General features: G+C 43.2%; 1 protein-coding gene across 1 annotated transcript in view; it reads right to left on the minus strand.

Annotated features, from left to right (window-relative positions):
- LOC126484996 (semaphorin-1A) overlaps positions 1 to 27,966 on the minus strand; it is a 348,769-nt gene that overhangs the window by 21,724 nt on the left and 299,079 nt on the right. The window contains exons 5-6 of the mRNA XM_050108602.1: positions 11,755 to 11,862; positions 1,434 to 1,521 (exon numbers count right to left, since the gene is read on the minus strand). Of these exons, the coding sequence (XP_049964559.1) occupies positions 1,434 to 1,521; positions 11,755 to 11,862 (196 nt within the window). The remainder of the gene's footprint in view (positions 1 to 1,433; positions 1,522 to 11,754; positions 11,863 to 27,966) is intronic.

Below are 27,966 nucleotides of genomic sequence, written 5' to 3' on the forward strand. Positions count from 1 at the left end.
TTTTCTAGGAATAAATGAAAGTTTCCTGAAGGGGACCTATATACTGTTACAATTATAAAAGAGCCCTCCTTCAGTTTAAGTTGACAGGCACATACTTCTATGTGTTGCTCTAGACAAAACTTTTTTGTATCTAAGATTTCTAAACAGTGATAACTTTTGACATATATGGCAACTCCTCCTTTCACCTTATTCTCTCTACTCGTATGTGCAGCTAGTTTATAACCACTGATATTTACCTTTTCCATATCAGACACAATGTGATGCTCAGACAGGCATAATATATCTATTACATTATAAGATTCAATGTCATCTAAACAAACCAAGAGCTCATCTACTTTATTCTCAACCCCGGGATATTTTGGTGAAAAATGGTAACATTATTTTTTACTTTACTTTTGTGAGAATCTACTTTTTTCTTTAATCCACCAAAGTGGTTAAATATGGTAACATTACTATTTACTTTCCTGTTGTGAGAATTTTGTGAGTTTTGGACTTCTTTAGCACCTGCCTGCCTGAACTTCTCATTGGACACTGATGTTAGTCTAAAAAAGAGGTACATCCATGAGTACTAGTGTCCCCCCTTACGGATTTCGCTAAGAACCCTGCCAGGTTACCCTTCTCTTTCCTATTGAGGTGTAGGCCATGCCTTGTGAAATCCCAATCCAATGTTTGACAGAGTGGCCGCCCTACGCAACTGATCCAACTCCATATTTACCCTCCTGACAGAGCGGTTCAACTTGGGCTGATCATGCCGCACGAAAGCAGGCACCAGCCCAACAATGGTATGGGTCGTTGCCGAGGCTATTTTCAGCAGGTCACACTCAATACTGTAGCCCTGATCCCTATCAATACTGTAGCCCTGATCCCTATCAATACTGTTTCCCACTCCACCTACTATCATCACAAGATCCTGCTTTGTGAAACCCTTGCACAAGGAACCTATATCTTCTACCACCTGGCTAAGACATACACTTGGCTTGAAAAAGTTTGTGACCTGGTACCTGTCACCTAATTTTTCCTGCAAAATCTGGCCCACACCTCTTCCATGGCTGCTACCTGGCAACAGAACTTTCCTCTTACTTTCTACTTTTTTTTGAAACAGTTGGTTTCCTAGTGTGATTCTGTTGCATCTTAACTACGCCTACTTCTACTGGAGCCTCTTCCTTACCTAACTGTGGTAGCAAGGCAAATCTATTAGCTGTGCAAATTGGGAAACTGTCAGACACTGTCCTCTTTCTATGGCCCCTGTTCCCAGCTACCACTTACCACCACTGTTTACGCTCCTCCCCTCAATCTTAAACTATTTTGATATCTGTTTATAGAGTTACTGCCATTAAATAGATTGTGTATGTTATTGATTTTGGTTTAGCACTGACACTAGAATGACTTACTTCTGTGTAAATATTGCTAGTATTTGTCCAACATTTACTTACCACTGTATATTGCAGTGCTGTTGTGGTCAGGGTCAAATGGGCACAATCCTCTTCCCTCATATTCTTTCTCTACAACATAATCTCCATCCTGCAAAAAAATAAATTCAAGTAATCAGTACAATATATGATACTGCACTGTGTGCATTTCTTCTTTTTTTCATCTGCAAAGAAAGCCACGCTGCAGTCAAAAGGACCCTGAAACTCCAGTCCTTACACTTCACAATTTTTACTGAAGGAATATGTTGACAGTGTGTTTTCATTCCACAATTATAGACAAATTTGTATGGGACCATGATGAGAATTATGTCAGTGGCAAGGTTATTTAGAAGAAAACAATATGGATGATTAACGTGAATTCAGATATTATGCTGGGATTACAAGTGTCATGGATACAACTTAACGTCTGCAGAACAGCTGTTAGAATATGAAAATTCAGTGAATCTTTCACAGTAGTTCATAAGTGTAAACTGTTTGATATCAGATTCTTTCTAACTGAAAGATAAGAAAACAAATTGCAGTAAAAAGTAAGTACACATACAGGATGCGCATGAAGAAAGAAACAGATGTACTCTTCCAAAACATTAAAGAATGGTTCATCAAAAATAAAATGAATGAAGAAAAAACACAACATCTGATATGCACCCTTAACAACATCGGATGCCATGATAACATGGAGGCTGTCAAACTGTTGGGCTTCATGATAGTCAGGAAACTAACAATGAACGAACACACCATGTATGTATGCTCCAAGCTCTCCTGTGTAATATACCTTCTGAGGAGGTTAAAAGGTGTACTGAGTGACCAGTATCTTATGCCCGGTTCCATAGCCACATCAATTATGGCCTACTGTTATGGGAACATTCTGCAGGTTGTAAGGATGTGCTAATTCTACAGAAAAAAGCTCTCAGAATAATCACATCAAGCAAAAGACAGGAGCACTACAGGCCTATATTCAAGCATTTAGGAATTATGACAGTCTTCAGCCAGTACGTGTTTTTCTGTCTCAGCAGTGTGAAATAAAACCAAAGAGTCTTCAGCATGAAGCAAGATAGGCTACACACAATCACAATACCCGCAACAAGAGGAGCATCAAAATACCCGGGTGTTGGCTGACGGGAATGCAAGACAGTTTTCCAGTGGTTGCTCTAAAGATGTTCAACTCACTGCCTCAAGAAGTGCAATCCCTGCCACTAGGAACATTCAGAAGGAGAGTAGCGCAGGACCTGAAGGAATGTCCATTGTACTCCATTGGTGAATTCTTTAATAGTGACCAAAGTGAATGAACAAACAAACATTGTTTCTATTAGGCCTAAGTATAAATGTCTTAATTTTGTGAATATTTTTTTAAATGTATATACGTAATTAATCTTGACGCAGTCAGTCCAGTCATGACTGGTAAACGACACAGATCTAGTAATAAGGTAATAAATAAGGCAACAGCTCACTTGAGTTGGCCTATGGAACATTCACTGATAAAAAGTAGCTTGATACCATCAAAACCCAGGCAATGGGATGTACAAGGAAATGGGTTCAACTGAAATAATTAAATCAGTCACTTTTCTAAAGCTGCCTGTAAGATTTACTTCAAGGGGAGGTAAGAAAAACCCATTTAGATGCGAGAACAAGATAGGAAAAGTGCTTAATTCATTAAAGGCTGTAATTTACAATAAAGAAATAAAGTTACTTCTTGAATATCATGAAGTACGTGGTACCACATTTCGTTATGTGTAGGTTACGAGTAAAGCACATATTTCTGTTCTATCCATCAAATTTATTTTGAATGCAATACATAAAAGAATACATGCTGTACGAGATAATGGAAATTGTCATTGAAATTTAGTATTAAACCTATGATCGGTCTAAGTTTGGTTGTGAAAATCGTGTTGGTTTCGCGTTAAAAGATGAAATACTGATGAGATTTCATGACTAATAGCTCTGGTTATATTTGCTGCCTGTCAGTATTCATTTATTGTGGGTATTAGAAAGCTGCCTTCCTTTACCCTTTTCCTGGATACGAAAATTATTAAATGTTAAGTTGTACATAAAAAGAGAGAGAGAGAGAGAGAGAGAGAGGATTGTGTGTGTGTGAACCAACTGTACAGTACTTACAACAATGAAACAAAATTTACTGTGATGAGTAATTAATTTACTCCACTGTTTCCGGTGATTCCAAAACACATTCTGTCGTTATTGTGTATTTGTATTCCTCTTTGCGATGGAGAATGGCGACGATCTTTATGATCTCCATTGGCTGTGGGTTGAAGCTAGTGGACTCAGTACCTACATTTAGATTTACACAGACAGATAGAAAATTCTTTCTCCTGAATGTACCCCAACAGTTTCTTCTGTCTCAGGCAGCATCATGACAACACTCGTGTAAGACCTAAGACGGATATTTCACAGTCAAACTTCTTTGACAAAGGTAGTGTAATACAATAGCAATATTCTCTGGCTCTCTTTTCTTACAAAATGTACGGACACCTTTCACGCAGCGTCTGCTGGGAGTAATCACCGCTTCTCTCGCGATCTGCATTTGTTGCGCTACGGTGCACACACGGTACATCGCTTGGCCTAACTGCCGTTTACATTGAATCGATGAAAACAAAATGTAATTCCTCTGTGCATTGTATCACTGTTTTTGCCGATATAACAAATGCCAACTTCTGAGGATAAGTAAAACATTACTTATGGTTGTGTAAATAAATAGCTTGACTGCTATGGTATCGCAAAAACGAACTTAAAAATATATCCGCAGGCAAGGAGTTCTCAGGAATTTCATAGTAACTGTATGCTACACGTGCAGTTTATCAAAAGGGTTGTCAATTATTGATTTAGCGCAGAACGAAAGCAGAGTGGGGCGCTGAGAGCCGTGGCGGACCTGTTCGTTTGACCCGCTTTGCCGCGGGGATGTATGTTTCACGAGATGAAAGAGCATAAATCAGACCATACACGTGAGCGGCATTTCAGCTCTCCAATAATTTACGGCTTTGCGAATGAAAATGTTATGTTGACTATCCGTCAGATTTCCTCACATATTTCAAGATTAAATATAAGTTGCTAGAAGTCTACTGCCTCTCGTCTGACACCACGAAATGAGACCGAGCCCTTTGACTGCTACCCAGTACTTTTTAGTATTCGTTCCAGTTAATGTTTTGATATGGTTACTCCCACCTCTCGCAGAAGGTCTGTGTACGAGCAGACGCCTAGTCCAAAAAGAGCCGGTTGAATGTGTTCGAGCGCTGCCGAATACGGAAAGTTCCTCCTATTCCTCCAGGCAATAATTCCAACCGATCTGATTGCATTTTGTCCCACTGTACCAGTAACTTCCTCGGTCTGAGGCATTAGCCGGACTGATTCACACTATAGCCATATACTCCTTCGATGTGCACATCCAGCTTTGGTTGGCACTTCTGGCTGATGATAAAGAAGGCACACAGCAAACCTCAAAGTTGTTCTTTCTTACCTCTGAACTTTAATTCCCTTTCCAAATTCCTACTCGGTTTCCTTTACTGCTTGAATGGTGTTAGGGTTGCCAGTTTCTGCAACACTCCAGATTGGAACGACAATGATAACTCCAAATTTTAAACCGGATCAGGTGTTATTCTATTAGAGGAAGGACATATGCAATTTAGTAACCATAAAACTTTTTTGAAATCTTTTTAGTGTAAAATACGGTATTAATAATTTTGAATATAAATACTGTAGAGCATATTTAAGCACTTTCAAAATATTCAAAATGTTAATTATCGTGTGAGTATATTATCTCATCGTGAGGCTAATCTCTGACAAAATTGGACGTATCTATTTCTTTTGCTTTAGTCAAAAAATTCTTCTCATGCTTAACTTCAAGAAAAAAAATCCTGACAACTGTACCGGTAACTATGTGCTGCAACTTAACGCATTTCGCCATTAAAGTGTTGTTACTGATGCGTGCTAACCGTGGATGTACCTCCTCTTGTCTTTCTAGATGAAAACATAGCCGTTTAACTTGGTTAGCAAGTTAAATAGTCCATATTACTTCGATTTTAATTGTATTCGTACAACAAACGTCGACTATCGATCGTTGACGATTGACCATTGACGTCAACAGTCTACATGTAATTGCCGTTGATTCTGACTTACAGTTCGTATTGGTTCGTTTAAATAAAATCTCATTCACTGATATCATAACTTTTCAAATTTCAAGGTACTGTTTGGTAGTACATAGATTGTATTCTTTAAGGTACATAGACAGCTGACTTACGCTACAATTTAAATAACGCACTTTCAAACTTAAATGGGCTGTCTAATGACAAATGAGTTTTGTGATACAACTTACAGCAATACCGACAAACGCGTTACAAGATAAATTCAACTTCAATATATTGACCAACGACATACTGAGACACCGATGTAGTTTCCGTAATTGAGTTGTACGAAAAGGATAAATTAACGGAAAAATATTAAATGCGGGTTTTTACCGTCTCGTGCTTAGTTAGTTTTGTGTTCCATGGATCATTTGCCGATAAATTATAATGATGTGGAACGAGTCATTTTTACATACACATAACAACCTAAGTTTTAAATGTGGCTGATGATGAACATTTATAAAGTCTTTTTTAAATATCTACAGATGTGTTTAAATAATTCCTACCCACCGCATTTTATACATTACACTAATAGAAATTCCTCTACAAAATAGGTGTCAAGGAGTATCTGTCTTAGTTTGTTTTCAGATTTTACTTTGTTATCTATCAGACATTTTATATCACTGGGCAAGCGATCAAGACTTTTTGTTGCAGCATTATGCACTCCTTTTTGTTCTACCGACAATCTTAATGTAGAGCAATGAATGTCATTTTTGTTCTGGTATTGCAATTATGTACATCATTGCTTCTCTTGAACTGTAAGGTATTATTTGCAACAAACTTCAGGAGGGAATAAATATACTGTGAAGCAGTAATCAGAATGCTCAACTCCTTAAATAAATGTCTACACGGTGGTCGTGTGTGTGCGCCACATATTACTCTTGCAGCACGATTTCGAGCAATGAGGACTTCCTTTCTTAAGGTGAGTTACCGCAAAACATTATTCCTTATGACATTATTTAATGAAACTGTGCAAAATATGTCGGCTTACTAATTTGTCTCTCCCCAAATATTGCGATGATTCTAAGTGCAAATACGGCTGAACTAAGTTGTTTTGGGAGTTCCAAAAGGTGCTGTTAACCAATGTACGAGAAATGTCTTTAGTATATAACTGGCAAACCTATTCAACGCACAGATTGAATAACGTCGGGGATAAGCTACAACCCGGTCTCAGAAATATTTGCGATTGTTGCCTTATGGAATCGGAAAATTGTTTCTTCAACATTGACAAATTCAACTAATTAACGAGAAAAATTATTTTCGATGTTATTTGGCACTTAGAAACAATAAGACATAAAGATAAAATTATAAGGTATATATACTAAGATGGTCCGAAAGAACGGATACCATCTTAGTATATATATATATATAGTTAAGGCTCACCAGCCATTTGACAATCTTCTTCTTCTGTGCGAATGCACAAACAGTGCCCGAACTCTTACGGGAATCGGCAACGCGCCGCGAGTAATGAGTATAACGGGCGGGGGCACTACGAATGTAGTGCGGGACAATACGTTGAGAATGTGGGTTTCGCGGGAGGCGTGCCAAAGATAAATCCCTGCAGTCGCGCTATCCTCTGTGCCCTCGGTGTCTCAGATGGACAAAGCGTTTGCCATGTAAGCAGGAGATCCCGGGTTCGAGTCCCGATCGGGACACACATTTTCATCTGTTCAGCCGGCACGGTAGCTCAGCGTGTTCGGTCAGAGGGTAACGTGCCCTCTGTAATAATAAAAAAAAAACACTGAGTTAACAGATCAACAACGAACTTAAATGGATGTCTTACGACGTCCGCTCCGAGCAGATACAACGAACTAAAGCGAAAAAAAAGATGGATAGAGCGTCTGCCATGTAAGCAGGAGATCCCGGGTTCGAGTCCCGGTCGGGGCACACATTTTCATCTGTCCCCGTTGACGTATGTCAACGCCTGTAAGCAGCTAAGGGTGTTCATTTCATTGTAAAATTATAAGGTACTGTTCACAACCATCTAAATACTGCTTGATGTGTTTAATACATATTTTCTCGAGGAAATGAATATAGACACTTTCAAATGTATGGACGGCGCTTTACCTTACCATTGTGGTGTTGAGAATTTGACAGTCGACTTTTGTCGTTGGCATACATTATGAATTTTGCTTTGGTCATTAATAAACAGTATTATTGTGACTTATTCCTACAAACTGTTACTCTATTTCGATTCTTTTGTAGAAACGATGGTCCCTCATAACCTTACGTCCACCGTTCAGGTGCGAAACCACAGAAGAAAGCTTTCACAACAAACGCAAATTTGGCTTCGACGTATAAACGAAAACGGCAATATGAGGCGCTGCAATATATTCAGTTGCCACGTACCAGAAGAGACAAGAAATTCGGTCGTGAAGAAGGGCCTTTAAGGAGTCACGAGGCTGAGTGTCGTTTGGCAAGGCACCGCGTTGAGCGCGTGGCGCTGGGGTTCGTCCTCGACTGAGCAGCTGTCTGCAGGGTGGAATTGATCACCGGCCTGTGCCACGTGGTGCATGGCGCTCTGCCAATTACCGCCACATCTCGGGTTCATAAGCGCGCGAGGGTGGCCTGGAAGCCCGCCAAGGGCGCGCGCCTCCTCACAGCACGTCCCGCTTTGATACTGCGGCGCTCGCAGTACCAACCAGAGGGACAGTCTTCCAACTCAAAACTTCCTCCATTATGGCCGTTTCCATAGTCCGCGTTCTTCGCTACGCGTGTCAGCGTACTTTCTTAGGTCTCTTTAGCGAATCTATATGCACAATTTAACCGCGCGACAAACTGGTAGACACCGTTCGAAGATTGATTTGAACAGCACGTTCTTTCCTTAGGTGTGGTTGTAGCGGATGTAAAGATTATATCATTTCAGCAGTAATATCGAGAGGAAATGTAAATGAAGCTCAGGGACACAGAAGGTGGTAGCTTATGACCAACGCTTACTGGAAATTCTTCGTTTACATTGAAAAATTGCAAATCCCAATACCTAGCATGAAGGATGTTCCGTAGGTTACCGCGAACTTTCGCCCTAGAAAGATATGCCGATTCTTTCTGCGGTACAGGATGTCTATGGACAATTTCGTGTGGCCAGAAACCGCCTGTCCTCCTTCCCCCAGCAGTCCCAAGAAGGAAAGTAATCACTGGTGGAATATACTAGTTATCAGGTTAGAGTTTCGTACTTTTTCGTAATATTCAGGAAAATTGCGCTACGAACCACCACATTTCACACGAAAACAAAGGATAATCAGCGCCTGCAGTATTGATCCTGCTGGGTATAAAAGAGGAGAAGATCAAGAAGGGGAAAAAAAGGAGGAGGAGGAGGAAGATGAGTGCAATAATTACATTCCATCTTTCTTTGCATAGTGATGAGAGTCCCATACATAACAAGATGTTAGAAACTCAAAATATAAGAATAAGTTGTCGACATGCTTCCTGCCTCGCGGTCAAACGGTAGTCTCCGAAAAAGTGTCAGTATCAAGGAATGAGGTTCCATTTTCCAACAGAATACAACAGTGGAGATAAAAGGCAAGAATCATTCACAAATTTATCATGTCAGTGTCATTCGTATCAATTGGCACTAGACGGGATATCGGTGAGTGTTGCATCACGATCTGGCGAGATGTAAGTAATTATTGTGTGAGGATGTGAGATTTGTTCATTTCTTGACAGAAGAACGTATATACAGGTCAAAAATACAGACAGAAGATTTTATACAAAAAACACAAGGTAAGTTATTTCAGTGGTTTACGAATTCACATGTCGCGCTGGAACAGTCACCTAGAATAAATTTATGTTTTGTTAATATTGTTAATATGTTTTCTCTAGTGTGATGCGTTCTGTCTTTAGGGTCCACATGTTTATAAATGCAAATGTAACTACGAGAAATTTCCAAATTTCTGGAGGATATGAAACTATACTGAGTCTGTAATTGTTGTATCCTAGAAGTTGTTGCAATAGGTTTAGGAAACGAACGAAGTGACATAAATCTCCGTATAATAGGTAGCTAGCTATTGAGGATTTTTGTAATGCGCTTGCGTTTCCTCGGAGCCACAATCAGGAATTTTAATTAATAGGGATTTATGAAGCTTCATTTCGCAACAACGCTCGTTATTGATACTCCTGGCAGTAATCGCAACACTGATGAGCGAATCAACAATAAAGAAAATTATAAAGCTACAGTATTTTGTTTGGTGTGTTTCCGGTTGACACTTGCGCGAGTTGTGTCTGCTTGTGAAACGTCCACTGGAGGAAGCGTTTAGCCGTTAACTCTTGAGGCAGCTTGGAGGGTAAGCTCTCAAGCTGTGAACTTGGAGGTCGCCGAGATCTGTCAGCACGCTCTCCTTCCCCGGCAACTTCCTATCACGTGTAATCTTTGAAGTCCCGGCCGCGGACAGACTTGCAAGCAGCTGCAGCCGACGGCACGGGCATTTCCAGAACGTGCGACAGCTAATGCACGGCTCCGTGCAATATTCACAGGATCTTGAATAAATAACGCTATTTACGCTTTCATTATACTGTACAAACAACTACTTATTAACTGCCCCAGTATATTTACATTATATATTATTAAAATGCATATCTGCCTCTCCGGAGAATTGTAGAAGAGTTTTTGAATTTACTTCACGACGTACTTTGCAGATTATTACGATATTTAATATTAATGAGACCGAAGGAAGTTTAATTTCCTAAAGCCCTCTCCTGGTGTGCCGTTCCTTTCTTTCGCTGGTGAACCTGTCGTATGTAATTGAAACTTTGTCCTAGGTTTCCGCCCACACCGAAGCAGCCGTTCCTCTAGAGCGAGTTCTTTTCCTTTTATAATTTAATCTCTATTTCCTGAAGAAGGGACTAAGCTTTTAAACTAAATGCAAACTTAGTAAGTACTGTGATTATTTCGATCAGTGAATGCGTATTGATAGCAGAAATATTTACTGATTCAAGTATTTTCGACGTTGTAGTGTGATATACATTTTGTAATTACAAATGGAAACATTATGTTATTTATTTTTCGTCGTAATATAGGCAACTGCTTTTACTTTACGCTAAGAAAATATCTTTGCTGCACGAGGAATGTTTGAGAATGCTTTGTGATTGACTTCCGCCGCTTATAACCACAATGGACTCTGCAGGTGACGAATGGGAACCAGTTTACGATTACTAGCCAAGTGGGCAGTTCTGTTCTAAATGTGGGGTTGGAAAGTCTGATGAAGGACTCTCAAGTACTCCATACGTAAAGTTATATTAATGTTTTCTAAGAAATGTAGGATTAGAAGCTGGTGCTGGATAAATATTTAAAACTGATTAACTTCAAACAGCATTGTTGGCTGCCAGTAATGTGAGCACAGAACTTTTATTTAAATCCATCATCAAGATGAACCGTTATAATTTCAATTGTTTCTTCGATTCAATAATAACTAATCTGATTTTAAACTTGTCGGGTTTCGTTTAAATAGTCTGCATTTATTTCCAACCCATACACCCTAACACGGAATTCTGCATTTGAGCGCACTGCTTATTACGTAGAGAAGGGACCAAAATCAATCCAACTGCTTAGCAGCTGTTGAGCTTGCTATTGCTTTGCTCTCACTGTCCCTAATAATAGTCCGTACTGGCCACAGTATCACAGTGCCTCTATTGGTACTGTTCGGAATTCAATTAAGAAACTGTAGTATAAATATCAGCTGATACAATTTTTCCAACATTTTTCCGCAGTGTTGATAAAATTTACCTATTCTGCTATCAATATTTTACAGTCCACCACTTGGATGATGGAAATGTTTCTTGATTCATCCACTGTTTGTAAAATGGCAAGTATGCGTGGAAAGTCTCCGTGTAGCAGAGGTGACATCATAAGTAAAATGTTTCGGGGTAAAGTATCTCTCACTAACATCGAAGGTTTTCATACTGTAACATACAGTTTCCAGCACGAAACATAGTACATCTTAATGTATACAATCATTAAGAAGTAGAACTAAAAATAATGATGAGAGAGGCGGTAAAATAATCCTGTAGTCGCGGGAGGCAGGAACAGAACATTTAAACAAAAATATCGAGTGGGACACGTGGTGATTTTGGGGGGAAACTTCAGTAATTACCGAAAATGAAGAAATTTGTGTTAATAAATTAGAATAACGCTGACTATTTCATAGACTGGTGAAAAGGAGTTCACTTTGCAATGTGTCCCTCAGTGCTCAGTTACTTACCTTGAGGGCGTAGTGCCGACATAGTGGCTTATAGGCGTTCGTACCGCAGATGAGTACGCGGTCATCGTCAATTTTCGCCAGGACTCGGATGTAGTTCTGGCAGTCGTCCTGAAACACAAAAATTCGTTAAATTAGTTGAGCGAAAAGAATAAAGGCGTCAGAACACCGAATAAGACCAACTTAATACAATATAAATAGAAGGCGGATATTTCATTAAGTGAAAAATATTTCCGGGAGACATGGTCTTCAATATATGCAACGGCTTGGAACGACGAAACATAATAATACCTAAAACTTGTAAACAGTTTCTTGAGGTGAGTATGTCTATATTTATGATCAGAAATGATTCTTATGAAAGAGATGAAAGTTATGAGTGCCGTGTTAACAATGCTAATGGCTTTCTTAAAACTTTTCCCCTATTACTGACTTTATTTACATTTCTACATCTAAAACAATGATGTGATATAGGGGCTAAGGCTTTCTTTCTTTGTGTAGGTTCCATTACCACTGCTGTAGTGCAGTTGTTGCAATGCTCAAGAATACCGTAACGCTCACAAATCAGAAGAAAGTCAAGGCGGTCCCCTGTTCTCATGATAACAGATAATCGTGAGGAGGAAATTTCAGGCAGGGTGGGCAAAGATGACGTCCAGTGACGTAAGTAGTAAATCGCTGAATGATGAGTTCAAGATTGCGGGTTCTGTCATGCAATTACCGAGGAATGGCTGGCCTTTATCTTAGGAAGTGACCCACTCTGTCGTGCATCATGCGAATGAAAGATTCTAAAAGCATTCCGTGCCTGATAAATTAAACGAACGTTTCTTACCACATTTAGAGTAAAAACTTTATATTCAGAACGAAAGTGGCAAAACAGGTAGGATTATAACGTAAAAACAACCGTGATGGCAGAAGTGAAACCACTGGAAGAACAGAAGGCAAACTTGATGAAAAGATGAACTGATACTATACGGAAAGAGAACAGAAGATAAGAAAGAACAGACATGTTCAGATGTATTACTAAGGAAAATGTTGAAAAACATATATGCAATCAAAGCAGCACTTCTCATACGCCGTGTATCTTATAGCAGCACTAGTATAGATGCTGTATTTTCTCTTTTGTGTTCAATATTTCGTTGTTTATAGGTTTCAGTTTTCGTTTGGAGAATTTTTTTCTGTGACTACCTCCCCCCCCCCCCCCCTTCCACTTACACGTCTGATTTTTAATATTTCATACACAAAATGGGCTAAATTTAAAAATTTGATACGCTGGCATAATCTAGTCACTAAGAGTTATAGTCTTGTGTTAAAGAGTCAACACAGTAAGTCAATTATTACAGTTAGGAACTGTATATATGTCCGGACACAGCATAACACCCGGCGCGCATAATTACACCAAAAGTACTCAGACATAGTTGAGAACGAAAGCATTCAGCAACTTCCAACAAACTTTACACACAGTTTCAAACCTTTGCGAAACTTTTTTTCTCGCTAACAGCCTCTTCACAGAATTATGTAAGGAAATGAATTATCACTTTCTACATTTTCGCTGTTCATGGAATAAAATTGCAGCATTAGGCATAACGCTGTAATTTATTACTTCTTTACTACTGTTGCGTACATAGTTCCGCGTAGTCAGCGCGTACACAACTTTCCCACTAGAGCGCGCCCCACTAAGCGCAACAGCGCAGGCGCAGCGCTCGTCCGTCTCCGCACTACGAGATGGCGCTGCGTTAGAGACGGAATAAATTCTGCTTCCGCTGATCCGCGTAATAATATGTAATGCAGCCAATGAGATTGCTGCTAACGTAGAACCTTTTCTCCTCGCGGATCACACTCGTGCAGTGATACCTGAACGCGCGAGGTATTATAACTACTGTACAGACCTCTGATTAGTCAGTCTGCACCAGTCTGTACCAGTCTGCATTAGTCTGCATTTTTCTCTACCAGTCTATAGTCAAGTTTCAGTCTGCGCCTAATAAGATTACCATATTCCTGTACATAGCCATGAAGATAAATGAATAGACACTTTGTCAAGTATCAGAGATATGTGAGAATAAGATTAACGTACCAAGACCAAAGGAGCTTCAGACTGTCAATTGTAAACAGCCTCCAGAATCAAGTTACGTAATGTCTATGCTTTTTATTACTTTAATAAATGTGTGAAAATTAATCAAGTTCTGTTTAAAGTTTGTCACCGTCAATCTGCTACTCTAAGTGTGCAAGTGGCATTTCTATCATCTGACCTAACGGCAGAAGATAAAACACGCCACGATAAGACCACCATGTCCGCATCTCGTGGTCGTGCGGTAGCGTTCTCGCTTCCCACGCCCGGGTTCCAGGGTTCGATTCCCGGCGGGGTCAGGGATTTTCTCTGCCTCGTGATGACTGGGTGTTGTGTGTTGTCCTTAGGTTAGTTAGGTTTAAATAGTTCTAAGTTCTAGGGGACTGATGACCATAGATGTTAAGTCCCATAGTGCTCAGAGCCATTTGAACGATAAGACCACGAGACATATTGCTGACACTCGGCTACTTCGTTAGAGCGACAAGTCAAATAATCTGATGGTGTGTGTACCGAAGGTCTTACAGTACGCACACCGCAACTACTAACTCCATTAGCAACACATTTTGCAAACAGTACCCACATGTACCACTGAATGTACTTCCAAACTTATATAATTGTATGACAGTTTTTTTAGTCTAGTATTTATTAGAGGAACGCTTTACAATGATCGCCAAGTCCCATCCGCTGGCGGTCGGTTTCGAAAACTGACATATTTGGCTTCCTGGGAATGTAGGGTGATTAACTCTCAAACGCTCCTGATGAAATCTGCGATGTTTCGGTTTGATTTCTGCAGTGATTTACATAGCGTGCTTGCTCATGCAGCTCAAATGTTACATTCATCGCGTGATTAACATGGATATTGTCGGGAAGTTCTCCTGTTTAGTACCCATCCGCTGGCTGTAAAAGTTTTCTGTGCCGTGGCTAAGTCTAGCGTCGGTCACAGTGGTTAACATCGTTAATAATTATAATGTTTATCGCTTTATGTGTCCAGCATCAGTAACAATTCACCATGCCATCAGGCTAAGTCATACATACAATTATTATTGTAGTTTCTTTGCTCCAATACTTCACATACGTTGTAATTTATCCTTTCTTCCAGCTTCTGATACCCTGTTCCCTTTTGTTCTTTCTCTTGCATGTCCTATTATTAACGAAAAAGTGATTTTTTATTCTTAATATGTTTTATTATGCTCAGTGCCAGAGTATTAAACTGAATGAAAGGATTCAGTTCGCCGACTAGTTGTCAACTTTCTACTTCCACTCCACATGGCTACTCTGTAAATCACACTTAAGTGCCTGGCAGAGGTCTCATCGAATCATCTTCACACTAAATTTCTATTATTCAAGTCTCGAACAGTGCGCGGATAAAAACGAACACCTACATTTTCCCAGGCGAGCACTAATTTCCCTTATTTTATTATGATGATCGTTTCTCCCTGTGTAGGTCGGCATCAACAAAATATTTTCGTGTTCGGAGGAGAAAGCTGGTGATTTAAATTTCGTGAGAAGACTCCGCCGCAACGAGAAACGCCTTTGTTTTAATGATGTCCACTCCACATACTGTATCATGTCCGTGATACTCACTTCCCTGTTTTGTCGATAATACAAAACATATTGACCTTCTTTGAACTTTCTCGATGTACTCCTTAATCTCACCTGATAAGGATCCCAGACCACGCAATAGCGCTCTAACAGAGGAGACAGTCTCTTTAGCAGATCTGTTGCATCTTCTAAGTATACTGCCAATAAAACACAGTCTCTGGTTAGCCTTCCCCACAGCATTTTCTGTGTGTTCTTTCCAGTTCAGGTTGTTCTTAATTGTAATTCCTCGGTAATTAACTGAATTTACGACTTTTAGATTTGTTTGATTTATCGTGTAATTGTAGGTTAACGGTTTCATTTTAGCACTCATGTTTCTGAAGAAGAGAAATTTGTTAACATCCAGTATTGATTTAACTGTAAGGAAGTCATTTCTGAAAGTATTTGTATGGAGTGTAGCCATGTATGGAAGTGAAACATGGACGATAAATAGTTTGGACAAGAAGAGAATAGAAGCTTTCGAAATGTGGTGCTACAGAAGAATGCTGAAGATTAGATGGGTAGATCACATAACTAATGAGGAAGTATTGAATAGGATTGGGGAGAAGAGAAGTTTGTGGCACAACTTGACCAGAAGAAGGGATCGGTTGGTAGGACATGTTCTGAGGCATCAAGGGATCACCAATTTAGTATTGGAGGGCAGCGTGGAGGGTAAAAATCGTAGAGGGAGACCAAGAGATGAATACACTAAGCAGATTCAGAAGGATGTAGGTTGCAGTAGGTACTGGGAGATGAAAAAGCTTGCACAGGATAGAGTAGCATGGAGAGCTGCATCAAACCAGTCTCGGGACTGAGGACCACAACAACAACAACATAGATGACCTCACACTTTCCATTATTTAGGGTCGACTGCCAATTTTCGTATCATACAGATATGTTATCTGTGTCATTTTGCAGTTGGTTTTGATCTTCTGATGACTGTAGTAGACGATAAAAGACGGCATCCTCTACAAACAACCTAAGACAGCTGCCCAGATTGTCTCCTAAAGTAATTATATAGATAAGGAACATCAGAGGGCCTATAACACTATCTTGGGGAACGTCAGAAATCACTTCCGGTTTATTTGATTACCTTCCGTCAGTTACTAAGAACTGCGACTCTCTGACAGGAAATCGCGAATCCAGCCCCATAACTGAGACGATATTCCATAAGCACGCAATTTCATGTGTTGCTCGCGGTACCTTAAAATATTTGGCTAACAAACCTAAAATAAAGAAAAACGACATTCCGTTTGTAGAGACGGAGACTGACGTGTTGTACTTCCTCGTGATGACTGGGTGTTGTGTGATGTCCTTAGGTTAGTTAGGTTTAAGTAGTTCTAAGTTCTAGGGAACTGATGACCATAGATGTTAAGTCCCATAGTGCTCAGAGCCATTTGAACCATTTTGACGTGTTGTAAATGGTTATTTTTTATTTTTGACTCAAATTCTTTTTTATGATACGATGATCACGGGTTTCGGCCTTTAGAGGCCATCTTCAGATGCTGTGGGCGGCGTCGGATGAGCAACTACACGTGCAGTACATGCTGGCTCCGACTACCACCAACAGTGCCGATCCCGTAGAATAAATTGGCAGAAGGCGAAGGAGGAGAACAGGAGAAATTCATTTGGATCAATGAAGGTACATCAAGTCATACACTCCTGGAAATTGAAATAAGAACACCGTGAATTCATTGTCCCAGGAAGGGGAAACTTTATTGACACATTCCTGGGGTCAGATACATCACATGATCACACTGACAGAACCACAGGCACATAGACACAGGCAACAGAGCATGCACAATGTCGGCACTAGTACAGTGTAGATCCACCTTTCGCAGCAATGCAGGCTGCTATTCTCCCATGGAGACGATCGTAGAGATGCTGGATGTAGTCCTGTGGAACGGCTTGCCATGCCATTTCCACCTGGCGCCTCAGTTGGACCAGCGTTCGTGCTGGACGTGCAGACCGCGTGAGACGCCGCTTCATCCAGTCCCAAACATGCTCAATGGGGGACAGATCCGGAGATCTTGCTGGCCAGGGTAGTTGACTTACACCTTCTAGAGCACGTTGGGTGGCACGGGATACATGCGGACGTGCATTGTCCTGTTGGAACAGCAAGTTCCCTTGCCGGTCTAGGAATGGTAGAACGATGGGTTCGATGACGGTTTGGATGTACCGTGCACTATTCAGTGTCCCCTCGACGATCACCAGTGGTGTACGGCCAGTGTAGGAGATCGCTCCCCACACCATGATGCCGGGTGTTGGCCCTGTGTGCCTCGGTCGTATGCAGTCCTGATTGTGGCGCTCACCTGTACGGCGCCAAACACGCATACGACCATCATTGGCACCAAGGCAGAAGCGACTCTCATCGCTGAAGACGACACGTCTCCATTCGTCCCTCCATTCACGCCTGTCGCGACACCACTGGAGGCGGGCTGCACGATGTTGGGGCGTGAGCGGAAGACGGCCTAACGGTGTGCGGGACCGTAGCCCAGCTTCATGGAGACGGTTGCGAATGGTCCTCGCCGATACCCCAGGAGCAACAGTGTCCCTAATTTGCTGGGAAGTGGCGGTGCGGTCCCCTACGGCACTGCGTAGGATCCTACGGTCTTGGCGTGCATCCGTGCGTCGCTGCGGTCCGGTCCCAGGTCGACGGGCACGTGCACCTTCCGCCGACCACTGGCGACAACATCGATGTACTGTGGAGACCTCACGCCCCACGTGTTGAGCAATTCGGCGGTACGTCCACCCGGCCTCCCGCATGCCCACTATACGCCCTAGCTCAAAGTCCGTCAACTGCACATACGGTTCACGTCCACGCTGTCGCGGCATGCTACCAGTGTTAAAGACTGCGATGGAGCTCCGTATGCCACGGCAAACTGGCTGACACTGACGGTGCACAAATGCTGCGCAGCTAGCGCCATTCGACGGCCAACACCGCGGTTCCTGGTGTGTCCGCTGTGCCGTGCGTGTGATCATTGCTTGTACAGCCCTCTCGCAGTGTCCGGAGCAAGTATGGTGGGTCTGACACACCGGTGTCAATGTGTTCTATTTTCCATTTCCAGGAGTGTATTTTCCTATATACGCCACTATTCTAGCATCGTTTTAATTTTCATGTCTACTTTGCTGCCGCAAAAACTATCTGTAGTTTCCCTTTAGAGATTTAAACACTGGATGTAAGCATTCACTTGTATAACGCTTAACTGGAATTAGTTCATACAACTGGCATATAAAAACTAGTCTGGAACAGATGTTTTATGTCTGAATTTCGGCGTTAGCTTTCAGATTACAAACTGTGAACAAGTTTGACGCACGCAGTGGATGAAATTAAAAGATTTAACAAATCACGAAACACCCGTAGCAAAATCCAGACGAAAAATTCTTTTAAAATTACCTTTGCACAAGAATTTGTATACAGAGCGAATATCCGGAATATCAAGGGACAGTGGCAGCAGCTGTGAGACAGCTTGACTCAGGAGAGGTTCGACCGGGTTTATCACACCCATTCTAGCGACTCAGTGCGTGCATCCAGATCAGAGGGGTTGCCAAGTCGTACTGACAAGGGGGCTCATAGTGCCACGTTCTTTGTAATTTTGACTCGATAATGTAATCGCTGAAATAACATCATACCCTCTCTACTGGTAAAGTTTCACTTCGTTCCCTCCTCCCATTCTGGATGCTTCACTTTTTCTTTTCTTCAGGCAATGTACATGCTAGCCAATGGCCTTTCTGTAATAGCAGCACCGATTCTCTTCAAATCACCGAAGGTAAGCGCTGTAGGGCTAGGCTAGCATTTGGACGGGTGACCGTCTGGGTCTACCGAGCGCTGTTGGCAAACGGGGAGCACTCAGCTCTCTTGAGTCCAGTTGAGAAGCAACTTGATTGAGAGGTAGCTGATCCGGTGACAAGAACTGACAACGCCTAGAGAGCAGTTTGCTGGCCACATGCCCCCCCCCCCCCCCCCATATCCCCCATATCCACATCGGCTGAGGATGACACGGTGGTCGGTCGGTACTGTTAGGCCTTCCGAGGGCTGTTCCTGCAGAGCGAGAGAGAGAGAACATGCTGCTTGCAAACTATATTCCTGGCTTTTTCTACGTGCAGAATCCAACCTGTTTACCAGTACTGTTTAGTTTAACTTCTTATGGAACTTGGAATCGTTGAAGAGTTTTCAGTTTTCACTAGCTCCAGGTCGGTGGGTATTATGCACCTCATAGAGCATTCAGTGCACAAAAGTGGGACAAAACACGGAAACGCCGCGAAAAATGCGTGCTTGAACATACTGGGTGTTCCTGTCCCATGATGTGGTGTGCTAAGTAATGATTGATATGATTGTGAATTATTAATACGACATTTTCCATTGGTTAACATATTTGAACTACATTTGACCAGGTATTTGTATTTTTGCGCAGGTCCGGTTTGATTGAAGACCAATGTTTTGTGTGATATCATTGTGATCCAGGGCATCATGCTGACGATTGAACAAAGAGTGTTTCTTGTGGAGCATCTGTTCCGCAATGCAGACAAGTTTATCTCAGCAATAGAAGCTGTATTTGCAGCGAAGTTCCCAGGAGTGAAGATGCCTAAGCGCAATGCTGTACGGAACCTCGTCACCAAGTTTCGAAAGGTTGGTTGGTTGGTTTTGGGGGAAGAGACCAAACAGCGAGGTCATCGGTCTCATCGGATTAGGGAAGGACAGGGAAGGAAGTCGGCCGTGCCCTTTCAGAGGAACCATCCCGGCATTTGCCTGGAGCGATTTAGGGAAATAACGGAAAACCTAAATCAGGAAGGCCGGACGCGGGATTGAACCGTCGTCCTCCCGAATGCGAGTTCAGTGTGCTAACCACTGCGCCACCTCGCTCGGTCAAGTTTCGAAAGACCGGAAGCGTTCATATAGCTCCAAAATCAGGCAGCCCATCCACATCAGACGAAAAGGTGGTGGAGGTGGAAGACACGATGCTGTAAAGTCCAAATAAATCGGTTAGACGACTAGTTCTGCAGGCCCACGTGTGAGTTCCGTTCACAAGATTCTCCAGGCCTCACTGTCCATTACATCCGTACAAAATGTGCGTGAACTGAGAGACATCGATCGCCCGGCGCGTGTAAACTTTTGCAACTGGTTTCTGTCCTTCCTACAAGACAATGGTGAGGGGATTCTTGATGCAAATTTTTTCCCGGATGAGGCATGGTTTCACCTCTCCGGTTGCCTGAATAGCCAGAATAGTCGTGTATAGACCACGGAGAATTCTCATGAATTTAAGGTGTCCTCACTGCACGGTCAATAAGTTGGTGTTTGGTGCGCCGTGACTCGTAAACGCATCATTGGGCCGATCAGAACGATACTGCACCTGCATTCTGGAGCCCTTCCTTGGTGTACTGAATGAGGGCGTTATTGAGAACGCCTGGTCCGAGCAGGATGGGGCGACTCCACATACCGCCCACAAGGCGATGAACTTTTTAAAGGACATCTTCGGTGACTGCATCATCTCTCGAGGGCTCTGGCCTCCGCGTTCACCCGACTTGGCCCCAACAGGTTACTTTCCATGGGGTACGTTGAAGGGGAAGGCCTATGAAGGCAATCCGCACACCATACAAGAACTACAAGCCGCACTGACACTTCGCATTCGGAACATCACTCCCGATGTTCTGCACAACGCCTTCAAGAACATGCAGAAACGTGTGCAACTGCAAGTTCAAGGGGATCACTTCCAGCATTTGTTATAACTTCCATGACGTAACCATGGCAAGTTATGAACTGCATAGTTACTTATTGAACACCCTGTAGATGCAGATGCTAGCCGAGCCTCTAGCTGGCGGCACCTATGTCCTCAATACATTGCAAGTCTCAGTCGTGGTCAGTTGGAGAAGGATGGTAGGATTCCTCAGCAGTGGACTGTTTCAGGAAAAGCATTATCACTGGGCTAAAGCGATTTATAGAAACCGTGGAAATTTTCCAGCAGGAATCCGAACCCCACTGCTCTCGAATACGACCCTCAAACGCAACACCGTCGCGATTGTCGGTTGTCTGGTGAACACTCCTCCCGATCATTTGTGCTGCGCGCTTTCCACCGATCTAAACAGAACCGTGTGTGCTAGGGCCTTTGTTGGGCAGGGCTCAGTGGTACCGTGAAGCGGAGCACATGTCGTCGTGGAAGTGAAGGAAGTGACACCTGCGTTCGGCCGCCGGTCATCCGAAACGCGTGGTACCGGGCAAGACACGAGCCCGGCTTGCCAGCCGCGTGGGATCGAAAACATTCAGCGGCTCGGCACGGCACGCTGCCTCATAAATATGTATCCAATTTATCAATATTCATGTTCCCTTGAAAACAAAGTATCAGCACACTCGGTTGGCTGCCCTGCAACTGTGAACAGCCGCGGAAACACGCTACTAAATATGGAGGACTAGCGGCCGAGCGCAGCACGCGCTACGGAGGGCGTCACACACCGCCTGCACCAGACGATATGTGACAGGATATAGCACACGGCCTGCTAAAAGGCGGGGGACGAAGGAATCACCGGTACAAGTTGCACGTCCTGTCGTGCATCCCACGTGTAACGCGGTTAAAAATCTATCGTGAACGGCGCTGTTCTTTATTTGGGAGTTGTGTGCATAGATATTACCAGAACTAATTTTTTGTCAGGTATGTGTCGGCGGTAATTCGGGTTTTCAGAGTTTTCCCCTCGCTCCCCATCAGTGGCTATAATTCACTTCACAGAGCTGTCATTGTACAGAGACTGGGCAAAAATGTGGAAGCACAGCGAGAAATGCATACTTAGATATTAATGCAGATGTTAGCGCAGCCTGCAGGTGGCACTGTTGTATTTGAGCACGAACTGCACCTGTGCAGTGTCCTCAATACGTTGCAAGAGTCCGGCGTGGTTAAAACAAAGTGTAGTTGTGAGGGCATTAGGGGGACCTAAGTGAATTAGAACGTGGGCAAATTGTTGGTGCTCAGATGGTGCGTGCTTTCGTTACCAACGGAGCCAAAGTGTTCACTGTTTAAAGAGGCACAGTATCCAAGATTCATACTGCATACACGGTGTAAGTAGGCTGTTTAGGTTTTTATGTTGGTAACGCCATGTAGTGTTCTGTATGAAAATCACTGACTGTGCTGTGTGCAGTCTGTGGCTGGTTGGCATTGTTGGAATATTCGCTATTGTAGTGTTGGGCAGTTGGACGTGGACGGTTGGATGTGAACGGCGCGTAGCGTTGCTCAGTTGAAGGTGAGCCGCCAGCAGTGGTGGATGTGGGGAGACAGAGGGCAGAATTTTGAAAGCGGACGATCTGGACGTGTGTCCATCAGAAATAGTAAATTTGTAATATTGGATATCATGAACTGATATATATATATATATATGACTTCTGGACATTATTAAGGTAAATACATTGTTTGTTCTGTATCAAAATCTTTCATTTGCTAACTATGCCTATCAGTAGTTAGTGCGTTCAGTAGTTAGAATCTTTTATTCAGCTGGCAGTATTGGCGCACGCTGTATTGCAGTAGTTTGAGTAACGAAGATTTTTGTGAAGTAAGTGATTCATGAAAGGTATAGGTTATTGTTAGTCAGGGCCATTCTTTTGTAGGAATTATTAAAAGTCAGACTGCGTTGCGCTAAAAAAATATTGTGTGTCAGTTTAGTGATGATCAGAATAAATAAAGAGACAAATGTCTGAGTACGTTCAGTTTTGCTCAGCTGTTTCAAAATCAAATAGAGGTTTTCCAGCACTGCCGTTTATAAAATTTTTCTACGGGGATGTTTCAACGGAAAGGGAAAAAGCGTCATCCGCTAAATCAAAATGCGGACGGAGGTGTGTACTGAGTGATCACGACAGACTATCATTGAAGAGGATTGTGATGCAAAAAAAAAAAAAGGGGGGGGGACCACAGCTGCGTTAGTCACCGTGCGATTGAATGTCGCAGTCGTGAACGCTATCAGCATCAAATTAACACGAAGGGAGTTCCATAAGCAAGGATTTGCACGGCGGGCTGGAATTCCAAAACAACTCGTCAATGATGCCAACTCCCGTAACGGGAAAACGTGGTGCCGAAGCCATAAAACGTAGGCTGTGGAGCAATAGGACAAAGTCAATAGGGCGGATGAGTCTTGTTTCACACTATTGCCGACATCTAGTCGAGTTTGCGTCCCATGACTGAAACATGGTGGGGGTTCGCTGATGATTTGGGCAGCCGTATAATGATATACACTGAAGCGCCAAAGAAGCCGGTATAGGCATGCGTATTCAAATAGAGATATGTAAACAGGCAGAATACGGCGCTGCGGTCGGCAATGCCAATGTAAGACAACAAATGTCTGGTGCAGTTGTAGCAATGCTGCTACCATGGCGTATTATCGAGGTTTAACTGAGTTCGAACGTGGTGTTAAAGTCGGCGCACTAGCGATGGGACACAGCATCTCCGAGGTAGAGATGAAGTGGGGATTTTCCCGTACGACCATTTCACGAGTGTACCGTGAATATCGGGAATCCGCTCAAACATCAAATCTCCGATATCGCTGCGACTGGAAAAAGATCCCGCAAGAGCAGGACCAACGACGATTGAAGAGAATCATTCAGTGTGACGGAAGTGCAACCCTTCCGCAAATTACTTTAGATTTCAATGCTGGGCCATCAACAAGGGTCAGCGTGCGAACAATTCAACGAAACATCATCGATATGGGCTTTCGGAGCCGAAATCCCACTCGTATACCCTTGGTGACTGCCCAACACAAAGCTTTACGCCTCGCTTGGGCCCGTCAACACCGTAATTAGACTGTTGAAAACTGGAAACATGTTGCCAGGTCGGACGAGTCTCGTTTCAAGTTGTATCGAGCTGATGAACGTATACGGGAATGGAGACAGTGACACGAATCCATGGAGCCAGCATGTTAGCAGGCGACTGTTCAAGCTGGTGGTGGCTCTGTAATGGCGGGGGACGTGTACATTTGGAGTGATATGGGACCCCTGATACGTCTAGATACGACTCTAACAGGTGACATGAACGTAAGCACCCTGTTTGATCACCTGCATCGATTCATGTACATTGTGCATTCCGACGGACTTCGGCAATCCCAGCAAGGCAGTGTGACACCAGACACGTCCAGAATTGCAACAGTGTAGCTCAGGTACATTCTTCTGAGTTTGCACACTTCCACTGGCCACCAAACTCTCCAGACAAGAATATTACTGAACACGTCTGTGATGCCTTGCAACGTGCTGTTCAGAAGAGATCTCCAGTCCCTTGTACTCGTACGGATTTATGGACAGCCCTGCGGAATTAATGGTGCCAATTCCTTCCAGCACTATTTCAGACATTAGTCAAGTTCACGCCACGTCGTGCGTGGCAGTTCTGCGCGCTCGCGCGGACCCTACACGACATTAGGCAAGTGTGCCAGTTTTTTTGGCTCTTCAGTGTAAGTATTGTCAGTATTCCATGGGTCCCATGATTGCTCTGCAAGATTGCGTTCCTGAAAGGATTGTCTGATCATTTTGAGTGATCGGGCCCATCCCATGGTACAATATTGGTTCTCCAACGCTGATGCTGTGTTCCAAGACGACAGGGTCCCTGCTCACACAGCTCACATCGTTCTGGACTGGTTTTGTGAGCATCAATGTAAATTTTAGCATCTCTCCTGGCCGCTACAGCCTCCAGACCTCAGTACGATTGAGCCTTTGTGGTCTACTTTACAGATAAGGGTGTGTCATCACCAACCACCTCCTGCACCGTTACCTGAACTTGCCGCTGCTTTGCAGGAAGAATGACATAACCTCTCTCTCTCCTCCCGCACGGGCCATGAAGGCCCAAAGGTACCGACTGGCCGCCGTGTCATCCTCATGCCCATAGGCTTTACTGGATGCGGATATGGAGGGGCATGTGGTCAGCACACCGCTCTCCCGGCCGTATTTCAGTTTCCGAGACCGGAGCCGCTAAGTCTCAATCAAGTAGCTCCTCAGTTTGTCTCACAAGAGCTGAGTGCACCCCGCTTGCCAACAGCGCCCATCCAATTGCTAGGGATTAGCCGAGCGGTCTAAGGCCCTGAAGTCACGGACTGTGCGGCTGGTCCTGGAGGAGGTTCGAGTCCTCCCTCGGGTATGGGTGTGTGTGTTTGTCCTTAGGATAAATTAGGTTAAGTAGTGTGTAAGCTTAGGGACTGATGACCTTAGCAGTTAAGTCCCATAAGATTTCACACAAATTTGACATCCAAGTGCTAGCCCGGCCCGACGGCGCTTAACTACGGTGATCTGACGTGAACCGGTGTTACCACTGCGGCAAGGCAGTTGGCAAGAATGACATAAGATTCCCTTGAAAACCATACAGTCCTGAAAACTATACAGGAAGCAGGACTTCTATTTATTCTTTCCGAGATGGCTGGAAACTGTTTTGTATGCTAACGAGTTTTCTTCCACGTACTAGGCATAGTGATGTGCTGTGTTTGTAGTGTTTCCATACCTTTGTCCAACCCCAGTACATCGTTGGATTCCTATGCAGACAGAACGTGTGACATCAGCACGCGCAGGAATTGGCAGTTGAACCTGAATGTAAACAAATGTAACACACGTCTCGTAACTAAGGGAAGAAATCCACTACAGTTCGATTACACTGTTAGTTACAAACCCCTGTAAATAGTAACTACCGCAAGAACACAGTCCAGAACGACCTAAAGTGGAAAGACCACAAAACAATTAGTACGAAGAGCAGACGCTGTGTTGCGATTCATAGGAAATGAAATGTAATTTACCAACGAAAGTACTGGATTATAAAACACTTGTTCGGCCGACTGTTGAGTACTGCTCATCAGTGTGGGACTCTTACCAGATTTGTTTCATGGAAGAATAGAGAAAACCCGACGAAGAGTGGCGCGTTTTGTCATCGGATGGTTTAGTCGGTGTGTGAGCGTTAAGACGAGGAAGAAAGTGGGAAACGCCAAAAGCGAGGCGTTACGCATCGCGAAGTGATTTACTACTGAAATTTCAAGAGATTAGGTAGCGGGGGGAGTCGGGCAATAGATTACTTCATCCGACACTCGTCTCGAGATACGACCGCAACAGGAAAAATCACGAAATTAGAGCTAATGTGGATGTTTACCGACAAACATTATGCCCAAACGCCATTCTCAAATGGAACTGAGGAGGGGTGAGATGGTAGTGGTACCAGAAGTACCCTCCACCATACACCGAAAGATGGCTTGTGGACTGTAGATGTAGCAGATTTGCGAGAAATTTGTTTATACTGATGTAATGTCGCGTCGAGATAGAGGTGTTTGCTGACAGAACACTACGTTACCTGGATAAGCATCGAGGAAAGAAAATTAGCGTGATGTTGAACAGTTATGCCGGAAGGCACGTAAATGGTTCAGTGCCAATATTGGAAACATAGATGTAGTGTGACTTTCACTGTAGCAGAGACTGCTAATACGATATTGAAAACGAATGATTGGCCATAAGTATTTTAAACCTAGAAGCTGGTCAGAGACGGCTAAGGTCTTGCAAGATCAATTGAAAGGTACGCACAATGTCTTGAAAAGAGGTTGTAAGATGAATTCCAGCAAAAGTAAAATAAGGGTTATGAAACGTAGCCGAATTAAATCAGGCTGTATCGCGGGAATTAGACTAAGAAATGAGACCCTAAGTGGCAGATACGTTATGCTGTTTGGCAGCACAATAACTGCCGATGGCCAAAGTAGACAGGATACAAAATGCAGACTGGCAACACATAGAAATGCTTTGCTTAACAACAAAAATTGACGCACTGAAGATTTTCTCTGCTAATTTTGTGATTTGATCTTTAAGGAAGATCACTAGCTGTACCTGTACTGTGTTCTCGTTGAAGAAATGGTCTCGGTATTATTCGAAAATAATTTAGATAAGCCACTCTTATTTGCTATGCTTCCTTCTTTCTATTCATCCCTCTTCTTTTTTTCTGCTTCCCCTTTCCCCTCCCCCTACCTCCGTCTCTCGCACTCTCTCTCTCTCTCTCTCTCTCTCTCTCTCTCTCTCTCTCACACACACACACACACACACACACACACATGTTTCGCTCGCTCTCTCTCTCTCTCTCTCTCTCTCTCTCTCTCTCTCTCTCTCTGTGTGTGTGTGTGTGTGTGTGTGTGTGTGTGTGTGTGTGGACCCAAACGAATCGAGAGACGTTTCATTATCTCAACCAGAAGAGTCACTTTCGGCTAGCAAGCATTTCTTTCATCCCTGATCCACTGCGACTGACTTTGTTTTTATACGTCTACGGTGCGGGACTATCCTTGTGTTCTCCTGTTCGCCGTATCAGCACCGTTTAACGAATTCGTTATCGAAGATGCAATGAATTCTAACCTTCCATTCTTTTAAATTCACTAATAAAGCAATTAGTTGTGTGATGGTCAACAGGAAGATGATAGTTATTAGCGTCAGCCTGCTATTCGCATTATACGTCCTCGTCTCAAGTAGCAGTTACACATCGATAGTAGCAGACCCGCACAGGCACTGACGGTATAAATTCGTTGACCTCTGGCGAGGTCTACCTCTCCCCGTCTGTATCACGTTGCATAGCTTAGCTCGCCGGGCGCGGCTGCGTGTCGCTGCG

The sequence above is a fragment of the Schistocerca serialis genome, chromosome 6 (genome assembly GCF_023864345.2).
Source record: "Schistocerca serialis cubense isolate TAMUIC-IGC-003099 chromosome 6, iqSchSeri2.2, whole genome shotgun sequence".
NCBI lineage: Eukaryota > Metazoa > Arthropoda > Insecta > Orthoptera > Acrididae > Schistocerca > Schistocerca serialis.